This window comes from Channa argus, chromosome 18 (genome assembly GCF_033026475.1).
Source record: "Channa argus isolate prfri chromosome 18, Channa argus male v1.0, whole genome shotgun sequence".
NCBI lineage: Eukaryota > Metazoa > Chordata > Actinopteri > Anabantiformes > Channidae > Channa > Channa argus.
This window is the reverse complement of record NC_090214.1, coordinates 19,736,436-19,764,190: the sequence shown is the minus strand read 5'-3', so window position 1 is coordinate 19,764,190 and position 27,755 is coordinate 19,736,436. Positions and strand designations below refer to the sequence as shown.

Sequence of the window (27,755 nt, the reverse complement as noted above, 5' to 3'; positions counted from 1 at the left end):
TCAGAATTGAGCTCTGTTGCATCCTGTTTCCACTGATCATCCTTGAGATGTTTCTACTACTTGATTGGAGTCCACCTGTGGAAAATGTAGTTGATTGGACATGATTTGGAAAAGTATACACCTGTCTATATAAGTCCCACAGTTAACAGTGCATGTCAGAGCACAAACCAAGCCACCAAGTCCAAGGAATTGTCTGTAGACCTCTGAGACACGATTGTAGTCGAGGCACAGATCTGGGAAAGGGTACAGAAAAACTTCTGTGGTCCCAATGAGCACAGTGGCCTCCAACATCTGTAAATGGAAGAAGTTTGGAACCACCAAGACTCTTCCTATAGCGGGCCGGCCAGCAAAACCGAGCAATCAATGAGAAGGGAGGTGACCAAGAACCTGATGGTCACTCTGAAAGATCTACAGCATTTCTCTGTGGAGAGAGGAGAATCTTCCAGAAGAACAACCATCTCTGCAGCACTCCACTACTCCACCTGTATGGTAGAGTGGCCAGATGGAAACCACTCCTCAGTAAAAGGCAAATGACAGCCGGCCTGAAAGACCACGAGAAACAAAATTCTCTGGTCTGATGAACTCTTTGGCCTGAATGCCAAGTGTCATGTCTAGAGGAAACCAGGCACCGCTCCCCACGTGGCCAATACCATCCCTACAGTGAAGCATGGTGGTGGCAGCATCGTGCTGTGGAGCTGTTTTTCAGCAGCAGCAGTTTTTCAGTAGCAGACCGAGGCGATGGTTCATCGTTCAACAGGACAACGACCCTAAGCACACAGCCATGATAACAAAGGAGTGACTACAGGACAACTCTGTGAATGTCTTTGAGTGGTCCAGCCAGAGCCCACACTTGAACCCATTTAAACATCTCTGGAGAGATCTGACAATGGCCTAATGGAGCTTGAGAAGGAACTATAAAGAAGAAATGGGAAAACCTGCCCAAAAAACGGTGTGCTAAGCTTGTAGAATCATGCTTAAAAAGACCTGAAGCTGTAATTGGTGCTAAAGGTGCTTCAACAAAGTATTAAACAAAGGCGGTTAATACTTATGTGATTTATTTTTTTTTTTCTAAAATTTTCAAAGATTTCAAATAATGGGGTATTGTTTGTAGAATTTTGGAATAAGGCTGGAAGACAACAAAATGTGTTTAGCACTGGGAATACATTCCGGACACTCCTGGACAACTTCACTGCCTGGTCCAAAAAAAGTCACCTGCGGGATTTAACTAAGCAAATGAATAAGAGCCTTCAATTGGAGAATTACTGCAGTGATTAATATGTATCAGCTGGCAACAAAAGTATGAGCAACTTCTCATTTCTTCTCATTTTCTAATTATTCATGTTGGAAACATATATTGGAAAGACATGGTTGTGGAAAAGTTGTTACTCTTAAACTAAAAATGGTTTATTAAAACCCGGAAGGATAGGGTTAAGGAAGCTAAACCAAGCCTGTGAACCATCATCATCGAGGAAGAACTGTGGTCAGAAAAATGTTTGATGAAATCCTAATTTCATTGTCATGGTTACAATTATAATCTTAGCGTTAATTAAGTTGTTGGGTTTAAGGATTCATGGATTGGGTGACTACGTACTTAAAAAAACAACACTAACTATTGGATTGAAATGGGAACGGAACAGCAGTCTCCTGCTTTTACCGTCCTCTGTGCTTTGTGGCCCACCCACCCACCTCGACCTCCTCCCTTTCCCAACTTTGTTGCTTTTCTGACGCTAACGAGCAGTAATGCTCATGTCACATTCACCACAGCCGCTAGAGGTCACCTAATTATAACACACATCATCTGATAGCAACTGATAGCCAACATTTAAGTAAGTAACATTTATTTATATAGCACATTTCAAAGAGAGGAGCTCACAAAGTGCTTCACATGAAAACAATAAAAATCACAAAAACCACAGGACATAAAATAGGAACAAACCAAAATAGAACACATTAAATTTATTGCGGGACATCCAGCAGTTTTGTCCTTCAGAACTACTGTCACCTACTGTCACCTCAGTTTTTTCTTTCTCTCTCTCTCAGACACACACACACACACACACACACACACACACACACACACACACACACACACACACACACACACACACACACACACACACAAGAGAGTCTATAAATACTGACACTGTGCTACAACCAGTTTCATCCTAATATGGAGCTCAGTTGCTGGAGTCAGTATGTGTGTGTAACGATCACAGGAGGGTACTGGTGTGATTAGAGACTATAGTTGTGGTAATTTGTGCATATTTATACCATTATAATCAAATCGGCTAAAGTCTGTCCTCAGCTCACTTTGTTCCAAAATGTAAAGGACTTCAACATCTCCGCACTATAGATCTTACAGCTCCAGGGTATATACAGTGAGACCCACCCCAAGAGGTTACTGCATGCAGCTAATAATGTGTCCTACTTAAAGAGGTGATGATCAAGATGTTTACAGGTGAGCTGCTGAAATAACCCAGGCTGTACTTGACCGTTGGGCTATAGAGTCTGATAAACAGTCTCCCACAGTCCCCCGAGCTGTGTGGGTATCAGATAGGAGATGAGGAGAGAGGATGGGGTGAGGGGTGAGAGGCATCTGGGCCCCATGAGGCTGGGTGTTCATCGGTTTCTCTGATTCCTTCTTTCATATCCTTCTCTTTTATCCAACATTCCCTTTCCTTTTCCATTTTCTCCTCCTTTCATTTTCTTTCCTGCTCCTTCTCTCTTCCCACTTCCAATCTACATGTCTCTGTTTTGTTTTCTTTTCCCTCCATGTTTCCGTCTCCTCTCTTTACATCCTTCCACCCTGTTTGATTTAGTTTGCTTCCCTTCTTCCCCTTTTTTCACCTCCCCTCCCTCCTCACTGCCTTCTTAGCTTTTCTTTCCTTTCCTTTCCTTTCCCTTTCTTTACCTATCCTTTTCTTTTTCCTCCTCAGATGTTTCCTTAGTTGAATCACCATTTTTCTAATATGATATCATCGAAAAGATTGTAAAAACATACACACAGACACACCAGCCTAGCAAACTCCCTTACACATTCACAGAAATGTGTCCTCTGGATCTACATTGCTAACCATCTCTCTCTCTCTCTCTGTCATTTTGTTTTCCGGGGAGATCAGTTTCTTGGAGCAACAGATAGGGTCTCTTTGAGACACACCCTACACACACGCACACACACCCTACACACACGCACACACACCCTACACACACGTACACACACAAAACAGAGGACAGTAAGAATGGTTGGAGTCAGACTATGGTTTATGAAAAGTGTCAATTGGTGTTTCTATTTTTGTGCCACAGTTTTGATTCAAATGAAGATTAAATATTATATTTAAAGGACGACTTCACCAATTTTTCACCTGCTTTCTATGGCTTTATTTTAGGGTGTAAATGTAAACTAATGCTTTTAAACTTCCCTCTGACTTCTGTATATTAAAATATATATCTCTTCTTTTAACTGAAAAGCTCCTCCAGATGACATCACCCAGAGGACTTTTTCATTATTAGGAGTTCAGATGATGTCATCTGGGGGAGCGCTTTAGCTAACAAGTCCATCCTCTTCTCAAGGATTATGTTGACAATAGAATTTGGACAAGACTGTAGCTGCGTAGGCATAAAATCAGATCACTAAACTCAGCCTCATTACTAACTGCTGCTACAACCACAGTGTCTGTTGTTTTACATTTCTGGTTCTACTCCAGTTAAACAAACAAGACACATGTAAAATTAAACTGTCACTCTTCCTTTTTCTCTTCCAGAACTATATTTGTTTAGATGCTGGTCCAAAATGTCGTGCTTTGTGTATGCGCATGGAGACATAAGCAAATCACAGGCTACTGCAGACAGAATGGATACACATAATTTTATTATCTACACGTTGATTATTTGCAGTTACTAAATTATCTGCAAACAAATATTACTATGGAAATCAGTTTTAAAAATATTTTACAATAATACATACAATACATACAATAATAATTATTGCATGGTCAAGGGCCACTTCCAGTGCCTTTGTGCAACCTTAGGCCATGGACCACTGATAGACCACCACAGTCTTAAAATATTGGTCGAGGATTGGACTTGATTGGTCGATTCTAAATTCTCTGTTTGGGCAAGTGATATGTGTCATGCAGTTGCCTAATTTGGAAAGTGAATAAACGTGCAGTCATTCCCAACTCAATATCAGTATTGACCGCCACATGTGGATTTTTTACTGTTACTATTTACATTTTTTAACATCGTGTTTCACTGTAGAGCTAATCGCAGGGTGTTCAGTCTTTATGTGTCCATAATCTCTCATTTGATATAAACCAGTCATTTTATTTCTCATTTTATGCTGACCTAAACCTTTTGGTAACTTTATGAAGCGTTAAAAATGGGAATCCATCCTTTCTGATTGTGCCCCCATGAGGGGGCTTCAAATTTTGCTGATTGATTAGTGCTGATCAGTGCTATTTTTTGGTTAAAATAAAGTCTAAAACATTCCACCAACAACCACCTTTCTTTTTATTTTTTTTTTAATTTTTTTTTAATTTTTAATAAATTAGCAAAGATTTCAAACGAACTTCTTTCACGTTGTCATTATGGGGTATTGTTTGTAGAAATTTGAGAATTAGATGAATTAGATACATTTTTTTAACATAACAAAATGTGGAAAAAGTTAAATGCTGTGAATACTTTCCGGATGTACTGTATTTGCTCCTAAAAGTTTTTGATTCAGACTCAGGCTTCTAACCAACCAGACAGTTTCAAGAATGCCGGCTTGATTAGTAGGTTTTGTAATTTTAGAAAATAGTTTTGCATTTATTTATTGCAATTTGATATTGAATAATAACAAGGGCTGTGCAGAGTGTGATGATGCCTTTTGTACATTCAACAGCAGACAGTAGGTGAGTCTGTAGCTGAGCCCTGTTGGGGAGGTGCTGGATGGAGCGGATTGGCTTGATTTTGATTTTATGAGGGCAACTATGGCGCAGGAAGGTAGAGCGGTTGTCCACCAATCTCACAGTTGTTGGTTCAATCCCCGGCTCCTCCGGTCACATGTCAAAGTGTCCTTGAGCAAGACACTGAACCCCAACTTAGTTGCTCCCGGTGAGTGTTGGCCAGCTGCATAGCATCTCCCCCATTGGTGTGTGAGTGAATGGGTGAATAAGGAAGCAATGTAAAGTGCTTTGAGGGCCAAAGGGGAGGAAAGTATATCATAAAATATTGATATTTGCCTGAGAGCTATGTTAGTGTTACTGCATGTGTTCAATGAAAGTTTTGACCTGCTGGTGGTGCTAAGAGATAAGACTGCTGGGACCATTGAAATATGTCTTTGAGGGTCTTTGATGATCTGCATAAAGTTTCACACCAATCCACCCAATAGTTGTAGACATTCAGTCTGGACCAAAGGCTTTGACAGACCAGCTAACATTGCCCTCTGTAGATCCATGTCGCTAGCGTGGCTAAAATATTTTTATCATAGTTTTTGATAACAAAATTAACTATAAATAACTACCTTCAGTACTTTAATTCAATTGAATTTATTAAACAGCCAGATACAATACTTCTGAATCTTTGTTGGTTTGTCTCACCACTTGTCTTTGGACTCCAGTCCAAACACCAATAATCTAACCGTCAGTAAGAGAGGGTCCATTGTGTAATGCAGACCCACATGCTGCATCATAAGATTTCTTTCACCTCAGAGCTACAAAATCCATTTCTGTTGCAATTCCCCACCCCCACAAAAAAGAAGAAAAACTGCTTCAAGCTCATTTCTGAATCCTTTCCTTTTTCACCTTTATCCTCTTCCTCACTGTCATGTTGCTCCTTTTCTTCCTATCTCACCTTTGCCTTATTGCTTTTCCTTTATGCCTTGTCCCGTCCCCAGGTAATTGTTGTTGTTTTTATTTCATAACTGTTTAACAGGAAAGTTATGTGGATACCCTTTGCTCTTATGCTTTGGACTTATTTCATCCTCCCTTTCCTTTTTCTCTCTATTTCCTCTTTTTTTTCTACCACCTCTTAATCAGTCTTTTAGTTTCTTCATTCCTGAGTATCTTCTCCCTAACAATCCTTATCTCCCTCCATCCTCCCTCTCTTTCTTGCTACTCATTCCCCTTTCCTATCCCCAACCTTGCCTCCTTGCTTTACTCCCTTCTCTCTCTCTCTCTGTCTTCTTAGACATTCGATGCTTCTCGCTCACACACCAGATTAGCAGCTCCTATTCCAGACCAAGGTCGGCCAAGCATGTTTACTTCATGCTTTTATCGTATGACAGGATAATGATGCTTAATTGCTTCATTTGCTTAACGAGCTTGGGGCTGGGAGCCAATGCAGAGCAAATCAATCTGACGTGCCAGCCCTAGGCTGGAGCTGGAGCAAAGGGACAGATCAGAGGGTAGTAGATACAGAATAAGTAGAGCCGAGTCTTCCATAGAATTTTACAGGAAAGTAGAGTAGATGGAAATAAAGGGAAATAACAGTTTTTTCAGTCTGGGTTGCACTGTTTTGAAAGAGGAAGAAGCAGACAGGGGAGAGCAGCTTTACAGACATTTCTTTGACTTACTGTGATCGTGTTCACTTGTGTTGGTTGGACGGAGGTTGAGGAAGAATTAAAGCTTAAGAAAGAATAGGTAACAGCAACCCTGAAGGAATTCCAAAGTGAACAGGTAAGGTTTGGCAGAATGCATTAGAGCAAATGTGAAGGTATGTGGTTTTGGAAGTTTTGCAAAAGGGCAAGCGCGTAATGGAAGAGTAGTGTTCAGTAGCTATTAGAAAAGATATTTTATTGGAGCTTTCTAGAAGGATACACCCCAAACAAATCTTAGAAGCGAACAGTAAAGGGTGTGCGCTGGAAAAATAAAGTAAAGCAGACCACAGAACAAGGTAAATTGAAGTGGACTTGGGATCGAGCCATGGAGCTGTTGGAAGCGTTCTACCGCAGGAAGCTCCGGAAGAAGCAGAAGAAAGCGGAGCTAGGCCGGTCGGATGGGGCGTTGTGTCGGTCACCATCAGAGGCCAGTGTCAACAGTCTGGCGACTGGTCTCATCTCCAAAGTCCTCAGGTTCACCTCCAGGTACAACAGATCACATGTGTAATATTTTCCATCAGAAATATGAATATTGTTTGGGGAGAGAGGTCAGACTAAGGTTAATTTTTGGGTAGAGAAAGCAGTTATACAAAAAGAGACCTTTGGCTGTTTCCTTGAAAATGTCCATGATAATATGGTTAAAAAAAAAAAAAGTTACATGTATTTACTACTGAAAACAATATGTCATATCTGACTCAATTACAATTTTAGTATCTTAGAGTCAGTCATAAGTTGTGAAGCTATAGCAAAACCTGTGCTAGTAAGGATTAAGTTCTAACTAAATGCAAAGAGAAGTTCTGTGCATTCGGGTGTGCAAACGTAATCTTTTTGAGAAAGTATTTCTTCTTAGGAAAAACATTTGAGATGCTTCCTGTTACTCAAGCAAAACTATTTACAATTTATTGGATTGAATCTGATAAGGAGTAATGGAGGTTAATGGTGGTTTGCCCAGTTTATCATTTTAACTTTGACATTTTTATGCCGGGTCAGACTTGTGTATTCAATACTGCAAACTGAATTTGCAGAATGTGTAACTTTGATATTGAATTTGGACATAGTGACATCTCGGTCTTTAACATAACAGTTAGGACATAAGATTCATGAATTGGACGTATAATATGAAATGTATGTCTTGGATGCAACCTTGGTGACTTAAACATGATATTTGAGACAATCATTGAGGATTTGGAAATGATATATGTAATTTTTTAAAATCCCCCTGATATTGTTTGTCTGACTTTTGCTAAAATCTGTGAAGTGTGCAGGGGAAAATGAATAATATAGATGTTTTGTATTGCCTTGGGGTGACATTAAGCAGCTGTAGCAAATGTAACACCGTCACCTATTGTTTAGACCCAGAAATGGGCATTTTAGTTAAACCTTAATCATCTTTATTTCGTGCTTAAACATAACCCTGTCGTCTTTATACCTATCCCTGTTGTAATGCAGTGGTTTTGACTGTTTGGAGCCCTTTTGATAACATTAGATGAGATGGCATTCCCCATTTTGGCGCCAAAAGAGTGCGGTTTCACCAGACACCTGCCCCCTTGTGTGGGCAATCTGGGCATTAAGGTTGCATTTTGAGCGCTAAGCTAAATTCATACAAAAACACTTTATTATGTATTTGCATTAGTGTAGCCGACACTATTACCACTTTATATCACTAATACCAAAAAAACATAGAAGCCCGTCTTCCCAGAGTTAGTGTAGAGAGGTAATATCAGTGTGAGTGTCACAGTGATGATAACAACTTGAGGTATTCCAGTCATGTCCTGTCATTATCCAGGATTCTGTGCTTCACAGAGATACGAGCTTTCATGTCTCTGTCTCCTACTTAGTCAGATAAAAATCTTTTCCTGTTTATCTTTGAAGATAAATACAGAGCACCAGAATATGTCAAATGTGATGAGGATGAGGGAAGATTAATTTAACTGCCATGTTAGTCTCCGTTATCATGGTTAGATAACACATTCACAAATAATCACGATGATGTCAGAGGGATTATCGGTATGCACAAAAGCACTTCAGATATACAAAACACAATCGAGAGCAATTACAAAGACAGTAGAAGAATGGCAAGTGGTACAAGCTGCTGCTGAAATTTCTATTTTATATTTGTAGCCACTGTAACATTATTGATATGATACCTAATAGTGGTCACGTGTGACCCATTATTAGGGAAAAGCAGAACTGTGCAATGATTTAAGGCACTTTGATGATTAGATTCTTTTCTATCACACAGTATCATCAAGGAGGCGTCTGGTCAGTCCCCAGTGCATTTTACAGCACTGCAAGGACCATTTGGAACCATCTTCAAAAAGAGATGGTGTGGTCGCTGCACAGACCTGATTTTAACATGATCTGGTTTGTGCAGTACTGTAAACCCCAAGTCATTAATTGAGTCTTACTGGAAATGTTAAGATGCAAGTTACTGTACAGCATTCAACAGATGTCAATTTGAGACCATGTTTGCTGCATTTGGGGTCTTATTGAGAAAAATAAACTAATATATCCCTACATCCCTAGAACTCAACACATTTTTGTGCAGCATAAGTAGGATGAGCAGATATATTCCTATAATTTGTTTTGTCTTGTTTTTCAAGTTAAAAGTTTAGTTCTTTTATTTTCTGGTTTCAAAGTAAAAGGAGAGGCAGAGACAGGCAGGTCAGATCTCTGTGGAATGAGACCATTCAGTTCTGTCTTGGTGTGTGTGTGTGTGTGTGTGTGTGTGTGTGTGTACTTTGTTATAGTGGGAGGACACAGTGGGATAATATGTTGAAATGAACAGTTTCCTGCTTCCCTGCTCTGATAACAAGCTCTGTTCAGTGGTTGCTTCCCTGTAGCAGATTGAAATATCTTATGATTCTTTGATTGAAATCTTCTGTCTGACTAAGGTGGGGTAAGATGTAAAAACCATGACTGTGGTGGGAGTGTTGGACACTGTGCAACTTCCTGTTAAACAGTCATCAATATTTAATTATTGGCATTCACTGCACATAGGAGGGATTTGTTGTTACAGGACTCAAACATGGCAACCAGTCACTAAAATCCAAATTGGTTGCATTTTCAGGGAGCCACTGCACTAATGCTGTGTGCACTAATCTACTAGTGTTTCAGCCTCAGCCCCATCTATGTACTGCCTCTCACTCAATTGACTTTAAATTAAGATGAAGTCAGAAAATTAATAGTAGGTTTACTGGGGACTGGATTGATTCTTAAAAAATCCATGCAGTAAAAAATTATAATAGATGCCACTGTAAAATCAGACTAATCTGTTATTTGATTTGATTTAAATTTTACAGACATAGTAAATGAAAAACTTGCTTTTTTAGGTTCCAGGGGGATTTTTAATTGCAGTACTGCAAGAGGCCACTGGGAAAATTGGCTCTCATCTTACATCTTTACGTTTAACAGGTAGAGTGTTCTCCTATTGACCACAGAGGCCCGACTCCCCTTGGCCATATCTCAACTTCAACCACTGAGGTTGCGCAAGCCAGTGCATTCTCAGTGCTGGTCCCAAGCCCAGTAATTTAGGGAGGATTGTGTCAGAAAGGGCATCCAGCATAAAACATGTGCCAAATCAATCTGCTTTTCATCCTGATATCAGAGATCAATTAATGACTAATTTAATTCAATCCAATTCAACTTTATTTATATAGCGCCAGTTCACAACAAAGTCATCTCAAAGCACTTGAATCAAGACTATAAAGATGTATAGAAAGAACCCAACAATCCCCCTGTGAGCAAGCCCTAGACAACAGTTGAGAGGAAAAACTCCCTTTAACGGAAGAAACCTCCAGAGGAACCAGGCTCAGGGTGGACGGCCATCTGCCTTGACCGGTTGGGGTGAGTGGAAAGTGAAGAAAGAAAAGAAAAGAGAAACAAAAGCAACAACAAAACATCGGGCCGGTTGGTAGGACCAGTAGCTGCACACTGGAAGAGACACAGCTTCAAAGCCGGGGACACCTGCAGAAAGGGTTCATCTGCATTTTGGATTAATTGCAGGCTCTTTAGGGAGTTACTGGGGCATCCTGAAAGTAGGGAATTACAGTAGTCCAACTTAGAAGTAACAAATGGATGGACCAGTTTTTCAGCATCACTTTGAGACAGGATGCTCCTAATTTTGGCAATGTTCCGTAGGTGGAAGAAGGCTGTTCTAGAGATTTGTCTTATATGTGAAGTAAAGGACAAATCCTGGTCAGAAATAACTCCATGGTTCCTTGCAGTATAACTGGAGGCCAGACCTATGTAATCTAGAGTAACAATATGGTTGGACATTATATTTCTGAGATTTTTGGGCTTCATTTTTTTCTGAGTTCAGAAGTAAAAAATTGTGGATTTAAATTTTGAATTTTATGGAGTGTTTTCTAATAATGTTGCATAAAGGAGACATATATAAAGTAAAAGTATTGGTCCTAACACAGAGCCTTGTGGAACTCCATAGCTAACCTTTGTGTGCATGGAGGATTCATCATTAAGATGAACAAATTGAAATCTATCAGATAGATAAGAGTTAAACCAACCTAGTGCAGTTCCTTTAATCCTAATTTCATGTTCCAGTCTCTGTAATAAAATGTTATGATCAATGGTATCGAATGCAGCACTAAGATCTAACAGAACAAGTATAGAGATGAGTCCATTATCTGAGGCCATGAGAAAATCGTTGGTGACTTTTACCAGTGCTGTTTCTGTACTATGGTGAACTCTAAATCCTGACTGAAAGTCTTCATACAAATTATTCCTATGAAGGTGGTCACATAATTACTTTAAACTACTTTTTCAAGGATTTTAGAAATAAAGGGGAGATTAGATATTGGTCTGTAATTGGCTAAAACACCTGGGTCAAGACAGGGTTTTTTAAGTAGTGGTTTAATTACAGCTACCTTATAGGCCTGTGGTACATAGCCTGTTTCTAAAGATAGATTGATGATATCTAATATGAATGTATCTATGAAGGGTAAAGCTTCCTTGAGCAGCTTAGTTGGAATAGGGTCTAGCAGACAGGTTGTTGGTTTAGATGAGGTAATAATTGATGTTAGCTCACAGAGATCTATGGGTAAAAAGCAGTCTAACAGGGAGTGGGGCCTTATCGATGATTCTAACACTGCTGTACGTGAAGATCTATTTGTAATTACTGGGTGGAGAATCTGGTGAATTCTTTCTCTAATAGCTACAATTTTATTCATAAAGAAAGTCATGAAGTCATTGTAGCTCAGAGTTAAGGGAAAACTAGGCTCAACAGAACTGTGGCTCTTAGTCAACCTGGCTACAGTGCTGAACAGAAACCGGGGTTTGTGCTTGTTTTCTTCTATTAATGATGAATACTATGATGTTCTTGCATCACGGAGCTTTTTTGTACATTTTTGAAGTAGCTAAATTAGGCTTTCCAGGCTATTTGAGATTCTTCTAAATTTCTGGAACAGGACGCCACTTTTTTTCTAACGTTCGGTGAGTTTAATAGACATTTGAGCCTCCTATCTGCCACTGACAAGGCTTTAGATAGAGATTTTTTATTATACATCCATTATAGAAAGTGACCTCTTTGATGAGCTGGAACTGGAAGTTGCTCGTTATGTCACATTTGACAAGCAGATAGGATTAAGCTGGTTCAGAGTTTGTTATCACAAATTGAATGTAATTTATCGTACCATTAGATTAAATGGTTATAATAAATTAATTGTTTTAGTCGAAGGAGATTCCCGTTCAATAAGATTAACATTTTAAGTGTTTATTTTTACATTACAATTATTTTTTGTGTTATGCTAAAAATGCTAAATACTCTCAGTAACATGTCAGTGGACATTAACATACCTTGGTGTAAAGATTACTATCTGAAGCTAATTCCTGAACCTGTTATATCACATTGTAAAGAATTAGCACTTTTGATTTCATCTCTCTAGGTATTAAAATGCTGTGTCCAAGCGTCCTTCACAGTGTCACTCTTATTACTATTTTCTTTTTAAATGTATTTATGTGACCCAAAACAAACTATAAGGCAAATTTTAAGGTATTTAGTCTGTAAAATATTAGAAAGAACATTAAAGACACTACCTGTGTCTTAAAAAGAGCAACCCCTCTTCATATCGTTAAAACTCCTAGGAACCTCCCAGTCTTCAAAGCAGTCTTGTGTAGAGAAGGTGAGCCAGTATGATCCAGCCATCAGTTGCGTGGACTTAAGTGACCAGGTTACTTTCTCGGTAAAGCTGATTTCTTAAGTGTCATTTAAACGGGAAAGCTGGATTCTGAAACTGGCATAGAGGATTAGGGAAGCCTCTTGTATTTCCCCTTTTTTCCTTTCTGTCCCCCTGTGCTGTGACTCTGCTGCAACATGAACACATCCCCAAAAGACCAATTCTGTTACTATACGGTTAAAATCTGCGAGCCAAGCTTCCAAAATAAATACGAGGTGGAGGACAAATCAGGTTACTCTGCTGCTGTGTATACACACAAATGGGGGTGACTGTGGCGTCGTCCACTAATCTCGCAGTTGTTGGTTCAATCCCCGGCTCCTTCAGTCACATGTCGAAGTGTCCTTGAGCAAGACACTGAACCCCAACTTAGTTGCTCCCGGTGAGTATTGGCCAGCTGCATAGCAGCTCCCCCATCGGTGTATGAATGTGTGTGTGTGTGTGTGATTGTGAGTGTGAATGGGTGAATAAGAAGCAGTGTAAAGTGCCAATAGGTAGAAAAGTGCTATATAAGTGCAGATCATTCACCATTTCCAGCAGGTTTCTTAAGCACATGTAAAGATTGCTCCCTGATTATCATAGAAAGCTGATTTCTCTAAATACCCAGTTACTTAAGAGCATGTACTCTAAATGCAGTCAATGTGACCCTCGGCTCTGGTGCCATCCGTCACCAAAGGTGTGTGAATCTCCATATTATATTGTGTAATACTGTAACAATAGTCAAAAATGACTTTTAAGCCTTCGGGGCTTTTTTTAATGGGTTTTTGGTTAAATGCCTGCAAAAGGGTCTGTACTTTACACATGGTTAAATGATTTTCATGCTTTATTGTCTGACAGTTGGTAAAGCAGGCGTCCACGGACCACAAGGTCATTGATTCGATCCCCGGTCCCAGCTATATGTCAAAGTGTCCCTGGGCAAGACACTGAACCCCTAACATTCCATTCCCATCCCCAGCTGTGCAGTGCCGGTCCAAGCCCGGTAGAAATTAGGGAGGGTTGTGTCAGGAAGGGACTTCGGTGTAAAAACTGTGCCAAATCAAATGACCCGCTGTGGCGACGCTGAACTCACGGGATAAGCCGAACGGACAAAAATAAATTAAAAATTCTCTGACATAAACATTATCAGTAAAAACCCCACTTGCACGGTTTTTGAGCTTTTTACATGTCTTACAAAAGACATTTGTAAAAAATATTAAAGCATCTTCATCTGTGCAGTTAATCTGGCTTAACAAAGTGTGTGTGTATCATAAACTCCTGTTTATCCTGCAGTTTATTCCAAATTCCAGTAAAAAATTCCCCTTGGGTTTTCATCCAGGAAGATACTAACTTCTAGCTTTGCCTCCAAACACACACATTATCCATGCAGCAATCCATTGCAATGTATCAAAGCATAATCCCTGTATCTTGGTACGTGTCACATCAGAACATTCTTGGCAACACAGATTTGAAAGGTTGTCTCTCTGTTTTACTCACTTAAAATTTTAGTTTTTATTTAAACATTTCTTAAAGGTGATGGTGGTGGGGAAATTACATTTTTAATTCAATAACAGAATGTCTTGCACTGTAAACATGAGTCCAATACCGTTCAGATACTTATCCTGTGTTTGTGTTGTAACCCGACAGACGCAGTGAGCCAGCATCTCGTCCTCACTCGTGGCATTCCACAAAGATCGCCGAGAGTCAGCAGGCCTCAGAAAAGCATGAGATGGAATCAATGTCCAGCGCCTGGCACCACAGCTATCATGCCAGGTCAGGCTTCGGCAGCTCTGATTTAAAACCCAAACCCAAACAAAACAAAGCACCTAATCTGTTGTTCCACTAACCAGTTAGCAGCTCTAGATCTTCCATGATGCTAATAGAAATAAATTAAACTTTTAAACCCATATTGTTATTTATTGGGGAAAGTAAACTCATTTAGTCACTTTGGTTGCGAAATTTTTAGAAGAATATTTTTTTTAAAGGTCTGTTCACTTGGTTTAAAATTATGATTAGAATTAGGTCATGGTTAGGGTTAAATGCTAGGGTCCTAAAAAGGCCCTAAAAATATGTTGTATAAGCATTTGTGTGTGTCAGGTGGACAAGGCATTGACGTCGATGCCTGCATACAAGGGCATTCCTGATGCCCCTCCCCATTGCCTCGGGATCTTCAATGGCAGCAACCCCACTCTCAGCGGGGATCAGAATTAAAAAAAAAAACAAAACAAAAAAAAAACATTTTTGCAGCTCTATTTGCTCTATTTTAGTAGAACTGGAAATACCAAACAGTGGACAAAGAAAGTAAAGTCAAACAGGGACAGCCACTACAGCTAGAAGAGACAAGCGGACACTCAACCCAAAGTTAGAGATCTAGAGGAAGAAATACAGACAGACAGAGATTGTCCTCTTTTTCAGAGCAGTAATTGTTTTCGGCTGAAAGACTTGGTGGGTCAAACTGTGACGTGGGCACAGACACACACACACACATTTATATTCCAGTCAGTTCTCAAGAGTGATGTAACAACAGATTCAGCAGCAAATCACCAGCGTCTGCATATAAGAAGCATCTCCCAGATATTCACCTTGTTACATAAAATATTCTAGGAATGCCTTCCTGTTGCCTTGGAAACACTGTAATAAAAGAATCATTCATCTCTTCTGTACAAGACGAATTTAATACCCCACAAAATGTGATTGGGGCTAAAAGAAGAAAAAACATACAAACAGGACCATCAGTCACTCCTTACATTTTAAAGTGTCATTTATACCATTGCTATGACTGAAGTTATCATATCTAATAAATACTTGACAGGTTTTTGTACTTGTGCACTGCCAGACTTGGTCAGATGGTGAAATAAGCCAGAGGGAATCCTCTTCTTTGTTGGTATTCTTAGTACCTCCCTGCTTCCCCACAGTGTTCCTCATTCCAGGATCAAATTATCCGTTGTAACTTGAAACTTGAAGTTCAAATTTGTTTATGAGGGAAACCTCTAGAACAATTGTTGTCTCACTTGACATAGCTATACACAGCTGGTTTAAAGCAAGTAAAGGAAAGGTGTGCTACAAGGTTGTGTATTTAACGTTTGTGATGGTTTAATCACACTTTTATTGCTAAGGCATAAAGCTAAAACTTTGTCTCCCTAAAGAAAACTACATTTCTCTTTCAGCGCCTCCACCACTGACCTGTGTGGTGGGTTTGACACAGGGATCAGCTACCTGAGGAAGAGTCCAGACCAGTACAGCTCTAGAGGCAGCATGGAAAGCCTTGACCATTCCCAGTCTTCCCAGCTGCACTCCGCAGCTCATCAGCACCACCCACTTGGCCGCCTCGCCCACAGCGGATCCCACCCTGCGTACTCCTCCTGCCACCAGTTGTCTTCTGCCAGGTCTGTGCAAAAGATTCACACCTCACCTCTTAATGTCTGAGAGTTGAGTGGAAGTTCAAGCACAGCGATAGCCTAGTTTGGAATGCGAGTAAAAATAATGAACGTCAAAACTGCCTGCGTAGCTCCACCAACATCTCCAAAGCTGTGTGATTTATTATGTTTATTAAACAGCTGTACTAATGTGAAATTGAGATTCTGATTCTATATTCACGCTCTAAATGAACCTAATCCAGGTCACTTTATTCAATTAGTGTAAAGCTTAAATTACAGTCCTGCAGTGGGAAACTTTGCCATATGCTGTGAATGTGGCCTAAACCATTGTCAGCATTCACAGTATATTCAACAGCTGTTGAACAGACATTACTTAAATTACTGCAAGACAGGAAAGAGAGTCACTGATATTTCTGAAGAGGTGCATGTCAGGCTGATTCCATGCCTATAAATCAAGCTTAAGTGAATAATGACCTCAAATTAAACTTCTGGTTATATTCCAGGTCCTCAAACAGCATCGACCACCTCCACAACAAACGAGACTCAGCCTACTCCTCCTTTTCCACCAGTTCTAGTATCCCAGAGTACCTTGCCTCCACTCCCACCTTCAACCCAGAGCGCTCCTATTCACTAGAGACTGTCCTTCAAAGAGGTGGAGGAACTGGCGAGATGGAGCAGGCTGACATACGTTACGTCCAGACAGTTTACAATACCCAGAGGGGGCAGGAGCACGAGCTAAGCTCCACCTCTGCCACAGTGCTATGCAACAGTGATTCCAGAGGTGGAGGGGTTCGCCCAAGCAGAGATCTGCAGGGTAGGCAAAGTTTTCGTTACAGGACTGGTTTTTAGGTAAAGTAAGTCTTGTACGATGACCTCATGTTTTTTTTTTCTTTCTTTTCTGGTTCTAGGTTCAGCAGGTGGGGTTTGTTATCGTGGTAGCAGCAGCAGCAGCAGTGGCAGCAGCAGTGGCAGTGTGCAAGCTACTAACAGGCATAGTGTGGGTCCAATATGGGGCCCGACAGCCAGCTACAGCTCCTACGAGAGTCTGAGGGGGGCGGGCGCTCCAGCTCCGCCAAGGCGTAGCGACAGCTACGCAGCCATCAGGAACCACGAGAGACCAAACTCCTGGTCCAGTCTGGAGCGTGCCCGATCACTACGGTGAGTGTGCTCTACCAAATGAGGGTTCTTATCTTACCAGGCTGCTTGATATGATATGATACTGTTTACATAGTATCTTATCATACTGTACAATATTTTGCATTATATAGTATATATATATAGAGTAAAAACTAATGCAATTTTGTCTAATGTATTTAACCAGGTCTCTGCAGAAGGGTTCCTGTCATCACTCCAGTGGCCCTTTGGCCTCAAGTGCAGGTATATTTTAGTTCTGTCTGTAGGTTTTGACTTATTCGATGGGCAGTGTAGGAACTGAAAACCCTATCAAATTTTATTTTGTTTCGTATGGAACAAATAAACTAATGAATCCTTTTGCGTGTCTCTTCGTAACATTAATTCTGTGGGTCCAGTTAAAGGCTCATTCAGCACAGAGGGTCAGCTCCACACAGTGATAGAGAAGAGTCCAGAGAGCAGCCCTACCATAAAGCCCCGGCAGGGTGGAGGCTTCCCCCAGGCACCTTCACCTCCTGAACCCTCTTCCAGACCTGCAGGCCCCAACCCTCAGTCCGGTCGGCTCATTCTTCCCACAGGCTTGTATCCCGTCCCCCAACCTGAGCCCCGCTATGCACAGATGCCCAGCTCCAACCCTGGGCCAGTTTCTTCTGGAGTTTACCCTGCTCTGGCCCAGGAGAACAGCCAACAGCAGCACCAGGGGCTGCAGGGAATCAGAGGGAGGGATGACAGTGTGATAGAAGGACAAAAGGATGGAAGGATATCAGTTACAGAAAATGGATACCAAAATAAGACATCTTCCTCACCATACCCACAGTCTTCTTATTCAACATCTGCCGCTTCACAGCTTAGAACTCAATCACACAGGATGGACAGGTGATGATTTGAATTTTTGTACATATGTGCATGAAGAAATCTCTCACCTTCTAGTGGCTATAAGTTTGTAGCTTGAGCAAATTGAATTTAAGATTAGTTCACAGAATAGTGGCTTAAATCAGCAAGGAATTACACAAACAACTGATTCCAATAATGACCTGAAAACAATGTGTCAAATAGACCACGGACACAGATCCGTCCCACAGCTTAATCTATTTCTGATGATTATGTTCCCAACAATTATATTATTGACAAAAAAATGGCTGAACCTGCAGGTTAATGCAAGTCTAGTTGAGATGTTGTGAGTCATCCTAGATTCTCCTACGCTATACTACATTGTACAAGTTCACATAGGAGTAAACATTTTTTTGTGCCTGATGCTCAGTTCAAGTACTTCTTCTATCTGGCTCTGTCTGTATTGGTTTAAATTGACGTCTTGTACCAATTCAGTTCTTTTCTCTTATCAGGCCTCAAAAGGAAGAGTCCAACTTTGGACACAACAAACCCCACCAGAAAACAGATAAAGGACGATCAGAGGGAAGGATAGGGATCCAAAGGCCCCAAATCCCCCAAGGACATCATGGTCAGAGTACCGAAGAGTTATATAGTCATTCAAGTCAAAGGCCACAGTTGTACCAGGAACAGAATCAAGACTACCATATTCCTCAAATTCAGTCAACCGCCGGACCCAAGCCCCAGTCCTCACAAGAGTGGGGGGACTCCCAAACACTTGTCCAGTCCTACAGCGACAGGATCAGGTACAGAGAGATGACTGTTGTAGGATTTTAAATTGCAATCAATTCTAAATATTTCCCCACAGCATTTTTAGATTTCACATTTTTTCTCTGTTACCTTGTGAACCTCCTTTGAAGGGGGAGGCAACACCTCAACATGTCGTAAAAAGTATTTATGACCGATGCTCAGTTATATTTGTTTTTTATCAAGAGGTTGACCAAAGATCTATGAAGCATTCAGTATACTTTGTAAGGCTGTAGAATTCCTGCCTTCTCTGAGAAACAAATGGCTGAAGGAATTCTTAAGAAGCCTGTGCTCCTTTTAGCAGGGCCAGTAAAGATCTTTACGACAGTATATGTGATACTGGTCTATACAAATACATTTGAGCTAATTCAACCCATCTGACCTTTAGTAGGTCAGAGTCTAGTGTACTCTACTCAAAGTTTTTTACTCCATTTTCTCCTCTTTGCCGTCTCCTTTCAGGGCAATGGACAAGACCATCATCCACACAGACCAAGCTGCATTCTCCAGGCTTGGCCAGAGGCAGCCTGCTCATTTACCTGTTCACCCTCAATCTCAAGCTCCACCCTCCTCTGCCTCCCAGACTTCTCCCCATCACCTCAGTGACTCTGACAGTCTCCGGTACCAGCACTGGGACTACAGAGAGCCAGAAAAAGACAGAGAACATCCACTGACCCGTCTGGAGATCGCCCTCGCCGAGGTCCAGCAATCCGCCAGCCCTGATGACAGTGTTGTCTCAGCCAATAGCCATGGCAACAGTAACTTTGATGATGGCAGCAAGGGACCAGCCCGCAGCCTCTCTGTTTTGGAGAAAGTCAGTCGTTTTGAGTGCAGGGAACGTTCCGGAAAGCAGCGTAGCCACAGCACAAGCCATGTACACAACAAAGCCCTTCGGGTAAATGCATTTCTTTTTGACCCACCAGTTTGCTTAATCCAAAATTCACCTTCTTAATTAAAAAATCTTACATCACCTTGGCTGTGATAAAGCTTAGCTGCCTTTTGTTTTCTGATATTGATTCAGATGACTGAAAAAGGCTGCAACTCCTCCTGTGGAGCAGACGACCTGAGAAATATGCTGGAGAGAAGCAACAGTGGGACCAAGGCCCAAAGAAGTATGAGCTACAGAGGAGGTAGCAGCGGCCTCCCGAAATACAGGTATAGGATTCAAAAAGCCAAATACGACCATGTTTTTTACACTGCCACAGGTCGATGGTTGCATTTAACCCGTATGCATTTTGGGCAGTATTTAGATTGAGTCACTTTAACTGGACTTTGCTTAAAAGGCAGTTGAATTCTTTGTGGTTCTAAGGACCCCAGCAGATCCCAGCTCAGCACTCCAGAGAAGCCGCAGTAGCTTCCAGCTCGAAGGATCCAAGGAAAGTGACAGCAGCAACACTTTGAGACAGGACATCCAGGAGATGTTTTGCTCTATTATGGATACGTCCTCCAACAGGTCTGAGTCCTCCACATCTCAATTCTCTAGTGGTTTAGAGTCTAACTGGTCTATGGTCTTAACAGGTCTATCTCCAATAACATGTCAGAGTGCTCCAATAATTTAGAATCCTTCCCTAAATATCTAAATCTCTCTAAGTCTCTCATGATGTTATCTTAGTGGTTACAGAAACTATGGGTAGCAATAGCCATGTGAGGCTCATGTGAGCTGCCCATGTTACAGCATGAATGTGCAAATTGTCAAGTTCCTGATATTTATAAGATAAGTTGATAAGTTACCATAGGGAGGAAGTAATCACAATATATGAGAGACCGAATGCTATGGCATAGCCCTACAATTGAAATTGTCAAGCACTTTGGTCAGTTTTTGCTGTTTTTTAAAGTGCTTTATAAATAAAGTTGGCTTGGCAACTAGATGATAATAATGAGTTTGCTGTAGTGAGCAGGGATTGTTTTTGGGGGGGGGGGGGGGCTTTTGGGAGCCACCTCAACCTAATGTAGACAACGACCTTCATTCTACTACACTAGGTGATGCTTAAGAAAACTATTATTCAAGGCTTCTTTTGAAAATCAAGCATGAAACTCTCTCACTTAAGGTGTCACATAGTGACGCTGCACCAAAGCCTATGACATCTCATAGATACAAATGCTTTCACTTTAACATGTGATGCTCAGGGTTTGGTCTTGCCTAACTTAAAAACCTTTAGCTGTAAATATCTTTTTATTGATGCCAGTGGTTCTGAGTCTGCTTTACTGGAAGCATCCACAACACCTCTTCACAATTAGATATGTTATGAGGCAAATTTTCACTAAAAACTATAAGGAAAAAGTTACTTACTGTATTGACAATTTCACATTTGACAGCTCACAGTTTGGAGAGGACATCCTAGTTATATATGTAGTGATGCTTTGGAGCCCAACAGCTTAGTTATTAGGTCAAGCACTTCAGAGTGTAGACGACCAGTCTGATAACTATGTCATTGAAACGTGTATTACACCAGATCTTACAGGGACTCTTTGAAAGATGCCCAGTCTAAGGTCCTGCTGTCCACCTCCCTTATACGAAGAGACTTCAGCAACCCTTCAATCAACCCTTCACCCCCGGCAGCATCTCCTCCTGTGTCCTCTTCCAGCAGCCATCAGCCTTCATCCGTCCCTACCAAGCACCACTCCCTAGAGAAAAAAGCACCCAAAACCATGCCCAAACCACAATGCATCAGCATCACACCTCAGTCACCACTACCAGTCAACTCCCCTCACACCCCAAAGGAGCGACATATGGTTACCCCCGAAATTCAAGGCCAGAGCCCACCAGCGCTCCCCAGTGTCCCACCAGTTGGACCTCCTGCTCTACGGATATGTGGCCGTAAGCGTCTGACAGCTGACCAGAAAAAGCGTTCTTACTCTGAGCCAGACAACATGAATGAGGTTGGGGTTTCAGATAATGAGACTACTGCCCTCTTCAGGCGTGGAGGAGGTATGTGAGAAATGTTATAAAAAGCTAATTAAAAGGTTAATGTCTATTGGTATAACTCAAACATACTCAAACAGTGGATGACTGAGCCTGGAAGTTGCTCGACAAATAGATCAGTATTTTGGTTGATTTATATCTAGTGTGGCTCAAAAGAAACATCTATCTGTATGAGACCTTGTATATCACCTTGATCTCCTGATCTGTCAGAGACCAGCGTGGCGGACCGGCGGAAGATGTTTGAAATTGCGGCAAGTCGTGTCAGGGGTGGGGGATCTCTGAACATCACATCAAAGCTCGACCTACGGCAGCTTCAGCACGATGCGCTTGCTGATTTTGTGGATAGGAAGAGAGGCATCAAGAGAGACGAAGGAGGGCAGAGGACTGGACCAAGGCCTCAAAGTGCTTATCTACAACCTTATAACAGCAACCATACAGGTGGGTGGAGGGCAGGAGTGATATGAAGAAAAGGGAATGATGGGTGGATGAAGGATAAATGGAAGGCAAATAAAATATTTACACGAGACGCTGAATAAGGACTCGCTAGATTAACCAGAACTTTCTTTTCTTCTTCCTCTTTCTTGTGTTTTACCCTCTCCCCTTCCTCCCTTATCCCAGTCTCCTCCCGTTACTCTGACACCCTCAGCCTCTCCTCTGCCTCCAGTGTGCTCTCCCTCCAGGACTCTGTCGTAGATCAAAATGCCTCTGCTGGAGAGAGGCATCTCCCTGCAGGAGCTGATCTGCGAAGCCTCCAGTCCAATCTCTTTTACCCGGGCAGGGTGACTAGTCCAAGGCCTCCAGCACACCCAGTACCTAGGTAACCAAAACCACACCCTTGGTGCATATAATTTGGATTTTTAATAACAATATTAGTAGTGTAACAACACATAGTACCATGACAACATTGGTACAGACACAACTCCAAAGAAATTAACACCATTAATTAGTTATAACATTATTATTGGAGTTTAATTGTAAATATATTTTTCCTTGCTGACATTCCCAGTGCCATGCCCCAGACCCACATCCTCCAGAATCTCACCCCTGAAGATGATGTCAGAATAAGCCAGTCTTTAAGCAAAGACCCCGCCCTGGGTCACCAGCAGCAGGTGGCAGATCCTCAGTCCAGCGTGGGACTGTTTAAGCAGCTCAGTGGAGCTCTGCAGAGGGCTGCATCAGCTCGAAACTCTGGGAAGTCAGCTTCTGCTGAGGATCTCCTAGAACGATCTGAGGAGAGACGAACAGCTCTTCAACACCACCGCTCCCGCTCCTCCCCCACGGTGGAGACACTAAACCAGGTGACACTGCCCTCCTACAAGGACTCACATTTCACTTACGATTATTACACCTCTAAGTTTTTCAATTTACTCCAGATCTAACAATAACACAATCCTGTAATCATGGCACAATATAAAAAAAAATTAAGTGTATGTAAGACAATAATTAAAAACATGAATTTAAGCAATTATAGATTCAGGATAGCATGTACGATAACACAGATAGAATTCATGTACACATGTTGACAATGTTAAATGTTGAATCTAAACATTATTGGTGGTCTTCTAAACAGACTCTGGGACACTTAAAAAACTAGTAAATCTAAACTGCTTCACTGATGATCATGTAGCCCCAGACCCCCTTAGGTTAGCTAGCTAGCTCTTTTCCCAGGCCACTATTTATATGGGGGCGGCTGTAATTCACTGGGTAAGGCAGTTGACCATGGACCACAGGGTCAGTGGTTCGATCCCTGCTCCTGGCTACATGTCGAAGTGTCCTTGGGCAAGACACTGAAGCCCAAGTTGCTCCCGGTGGGTCAGGTGAGCACCTTACAAGGGAGCCACCGCCCTCGGTGTGTGTGTGTGAATGGGTGAATGGGAATCAACATTGTAAAGCGCTTTAGGTAAAAGCGCTGTATAAGTGACAATTTACTATTTCTGTCACTTTTTTGTATGAAAAATCATGTGCAGCAATGGAAATGTCCTCCAGGAGAGACAGTCTAAAAATGGGTAGTGGGTAGTGTTATGCTCATGTTTAAACAGCATATTGGAAATGGGAAAAATTAGAGACATGGACCTTGACCTTTGACCGACAAAGCCTTAGCAGTTCATACATGAAACCAAGTGGATCTTTGTGTCTAATTTGAAGAAATTCCCTCAAGACCTTGTCAAGACAATTATAATGTGTTTCCAAGAAATGGACAGACGTGAGGTCACAGTGACCTTGACATTAGACCTCTTACAAATCAGGTTATTCTTGAGTCCAATAAATGCTTGAATCACATTTGAGAAAATTCTCTCCAACCATTGTGTTTATAAGAATGGCAGAGATGTTCAACAAGGAGATCGCCACCTCAGTGCATTCACATCAGCAGAATCTCTGTTAAAATCATTAACTCTTTTCCCTAGTGGTTTTTCTACCGAATGAGAAATTAGGTATTAAACAGGTTAACTATACATGAAACAAACAAACACAAATGAATTGGCCTTGCTGTTCTCAGACTGTTGGAGGGGGCCATATTTGGTCTTTCAGAACAACTAGAAACACGTCAGATTTTCAGCATTGTCCACTTGTTGGGGAACAAACTGTACAATAGTCTGGAAGTGACCAAGTGAGCACCCATATTGTTAAATGCACAAGATGACATTCACTGTAAACTAAACTGATACTGATAAAAAAGATACGGCATGAACAGGGTTTAAGCTTACGCAGCCACTTTGTCACTTGTTGTAGCAGTGTTACGAGATAACTACTCAATCAGAGATAAGGATGTAAACATGCACAGCACTGAACATGTTTGCAATCTACAGGCTTGTGAGAACCAAGACCTCAATCCAAAAGATTGCAACTTGTACAATTTGCTTTTGTGTCTTGACCAATAAAAATTGCATTTTATATTTGCCATGTGACCACTCTGGTCTAACATGATTTGCCAAACATCCATTCGTGGTCCTCGTGGTATTAACATTTATTTAATGACATTTTGCTGTTAGGAACATTTGACAATGAGTCACACAGGAAATACCCAGAGTCCTCAGAATTTCCTGTGGGGTCCCAGAGAGCTGGAGACCATGGTTGGGCGCTGCCCGATGTGGTGGATGGCAAAGATAACACACTCACACACACACACATACACACAGTCCTGAGTTCTGAGTGGGAATGCAGTAAAGAAGAAAACTCTCTTTAATCTTCAGGGATCAGAGGAGCCTGGATCACATTAAACATCATTACAGTTCCATCAGACAAGCAGACACTGTCTTCTTATTTGTAATAACAGATTTCACTGCATGATGCAGTCAGGTCTATAAAACTCATACGTCTTTCTACACAATTTTGGTTAATAACTACTTAATTTTGTAGTGTTTTCAGAGTATTAGAATTTTTGGATTCTTCAGTGGTACAGTGCAGTTTTAATATGTTTGTAATTTCAAAATGAACTTTTGGGGTGCGGCTGTAGCTCAGTTGGTAAGGCATTCGTCCACAGACCTCAGGGTCAGTGGTTCGATCCCCAGTCCCAGCTATATGTGAACGTGTCTCTGGGCAACTTTTGCCAGTGGAGAATGTGTATGTTTGTCCTTGTATTTGTTATCTAGTTAGGGTAAGTGGCTACGCAATACATGTCAATGTCCTAACAAGAACAGAACTAGGAACCTGGGTGTGTATTCTTTAGTGAGTAATTTGGTCTATGCCACAATATGTCTCAACATTAATCTCTGCAGTTATTATTGTGCTGTATGTGCTGCAACACAATAAAGACACGTATGTCATTAGCTCCCAGTCCTAAGCAAGTGTTTTCTGTGTATTCCAGGACCTCCCTCCCACTGATGTTAGGATGTTTGGTGGGTTCATCTCCGAACATCGATGCTGCTCTCTGGCTGAGAACAGGTATATTACATCTCTATAGAAAACGGAACGAGTCACAATTCTTTTGCTTTTTACTTGTTGCTCCATTTTTATATCCTAGAAAGAATTTGTAAACACTGTTGCAAATGGCACTAGGTGTTTCTGAAAGCAGTTCCATGTGTATTTTCTTATTGGCCTCGTGACCAAGAAAAAACCATCAGTCAGCAGCACAGACTCAGCAACACCTATAATATAACAGGCATAAAACATCTAACTAAGGAAAGGAAATAATTCATTTCCTCTATGGCTGAACCTTCCAACAACATAAACAGAAACCATGGCAACAGCTAAAAAAGTTTAATGCTGAGCTAATTGGAATGCATGTCGTTTTCAACAGGATCAGCAAATAGTTGTAAAAAGCTGCATTAATATCTTTGTGATTTAAAGCTGCTGCTCAGATTTCTTCTCGAGTATCCGTAGCGTTAATTTCTAATGATGTGCAGAACTTTATGTGGATATACGTGTAGTTACTGATTGAGATTTGTACAAAAATGGCAAGTTCACACAGGCTCGAAGTCTGAAATGTGAATGAGCCTTTGCTGCAAAGATCACTATATAAATACTGTTCAAATACGTGTCCAGCAGCTGGCATTAGTCTTTAAAGCAGTGGCATTATTCATTAGTAGTATTCTGATAAGCTTAAAACCACCTCTCTAAGTGATCGCAGTAGGTGGCCATGAATAATGCAAAGTTTATGTGAATAGCTTCCTGCTGGAGAACGGAGAGGAATCTGGGCTGTCTAAAGAAAAAAAACTAAAAAACTTTGGGTGAAAAAAATGTCACAGGTATGTTTCAAATAGACTGAACATTTAAAAAAAAAAACATGTCAAGGCCATAATAGCAGTTCTTTATCATTTTAATCAGTTTGAATAAAATGTCAGACTGATGTTTGTTGCCAGCTAAAGAGCTGAGGGAAAATCCATTCAGATCTACGGCTGTGCCAAATGTTCAGGCCTCTTCCATAATAGGCTGTTAACAGTCAGATAGTGTGTGTGTGTGTGTGTGTGTGTGTGTGTGTGTGTGTGTGTGTGTGTTGGGGGGGTGTTGCTTTAAGCTCTTTGCTATTTTAAAACCAACTGTGGCCTTGTGAGTTCATGTGCCCTGCTGGGAGACAGGACATGAGGAAGGATGTCGAGGAAAAGCTGGCAAAAAAAAGACGAGAAAAGAAACAAACAGACGAATAGTAAACTCAAGGAAATTTATCAGTTATCGCCTGATAATTGATTGTTTTTGGAATGGTATGAATTTAAATTGCAGACAGACTTTTTGTAAGAGCTGCACTTTGGTGTGACAGGATAAGAAGAAGGGGAGAGGAGACCTGGCAGAAAAAGATAAATGTTATGGAAGATAAGAAAGGGGAAGTAGAGGTGGAGGTAAGCGTTAAGAGGAGTGATACAGTTCAGAATAGGTTAAAGGAAGAAGAAGAGAAGACATTTGTTAGAGCGCAGGAGTGAACAGCAGATAGAAACTGAGGAATGTAAGGAAGCAGAGAAGTCTCCTTGGCATTGACACAGAAAGACAATAACAAAACCAAGCAAAGTCCACAGGGACTTATTATTAACCGGCAACTTTTAAATGTTCTTTTAAATGTTCTCAACACGTGCCTGTTGTTACACTGATCTGAAGTAAGAACATGAATTTAGAACCGATGCTTGCTGAACACTGTCCTTTTTAAATGTCAGCTTATAGGATCTGAAATGTTAACAGTAATGTCAATTATTACTCCAATGGAGAACATGTCGACCTGTCGATCAGTGATTTGGATGGTTTTCTTCCGTCCTGACAGTCTGTAGAAGCTGCAGTGTTTATTACAGCATGATGTTAAAGTGACATACAGCCCGATTAGCACACTACTGATTCAGCTATTCTAGGAGTTTTACAAGTAGCTGAGCAAAAATATTGGTCCTAAGGGTGGTGTTTGAGAAAGGCTACACTGTTATGAAAATCTCTAGGGATTGTCCCAAGGATGCATTAAAATAACTGGATGCAGATGTGAATCTGCCTTGCTGCCAGTTTTTTTTGCCAGTAGCCAGACACATTCCTGCAAGTAA

The 27,755-nt window shown here is 41.1% G+C and overlaps 1 protein-coding gene across 7 annotated transcripts in view; it reads left to right on the top strand.

The window, feature by feature from the left end:
• shroom3 (shroom family member 3) overlaps window positions 1–27,755 on the top strand; it is a 70,538-nt gene that overhangs the window by 34,543 nt on the left and 8,240 nt on the right. For 4 of the 7 annotated variants that reach the window (XM_067483543.1, XM_067483540.1, XM_067483545.1 and 1 more), the window contains 15 exons: window positions 14,389–14,514; window positions 15,909–16,127; window positions 16,622–16,932; window positions 17,027–17,276; window positions 17,440–17,495; window positions 17,648–18,125; window positions 18,593–18,883; window positions 19,344–19,776; window positions 19,903–20,036; window positions 20,191–20,334; window positions 21,335–21,810; window positions 22,015–22,242; window positions 22,423–22,621; window positions 22,811–23,102; window positions 25,610–25,686. In XM_067483543.1, the coding sequence (XP_067339644.1) occupies window positions 14,389–14,514; window positions 15,909–16,127; window positions 16,622–16,932; window positions 17,027–17,276; window positions 17,440–17,495; window positions 17,648–18,125; window positions 18,593–18,883; window positions 19,344–19,776; window positions 19,903–20,036; window positions 20,191–20,334; window positions 21,335–21,810; window positions 22,015–22,242; window positions 22,423–22,621; window positions 22,811–23,102; window positions 25,610–25,686 (3,714 nt within the window). Of the gene's footprint in view, window positions 1–6,256; window positions 7,064–14,388; window positions 14,515–15,908; window positions 16,128–16,621; window positions 16,933–17,026; window positions 17,277–17,439; window positions 17,496–17,647; window positions 18,126–18,592; window positions 18,884–19,343; window positions 19,777–19,902; window positions 20,037–20,190; window positions 20,335–21,334; window positions 21,811–22,014; window positions 22,243–22,422; window positions 22,622–22,810; window positions 23,103–25,609; window positions 25,687–27,755 lie in introns of those variants that run through there. The other 3 variants (XM_067483546.1, XM_067483541.1, XM_067483542.1) reach the window with 3 other exon arrangements.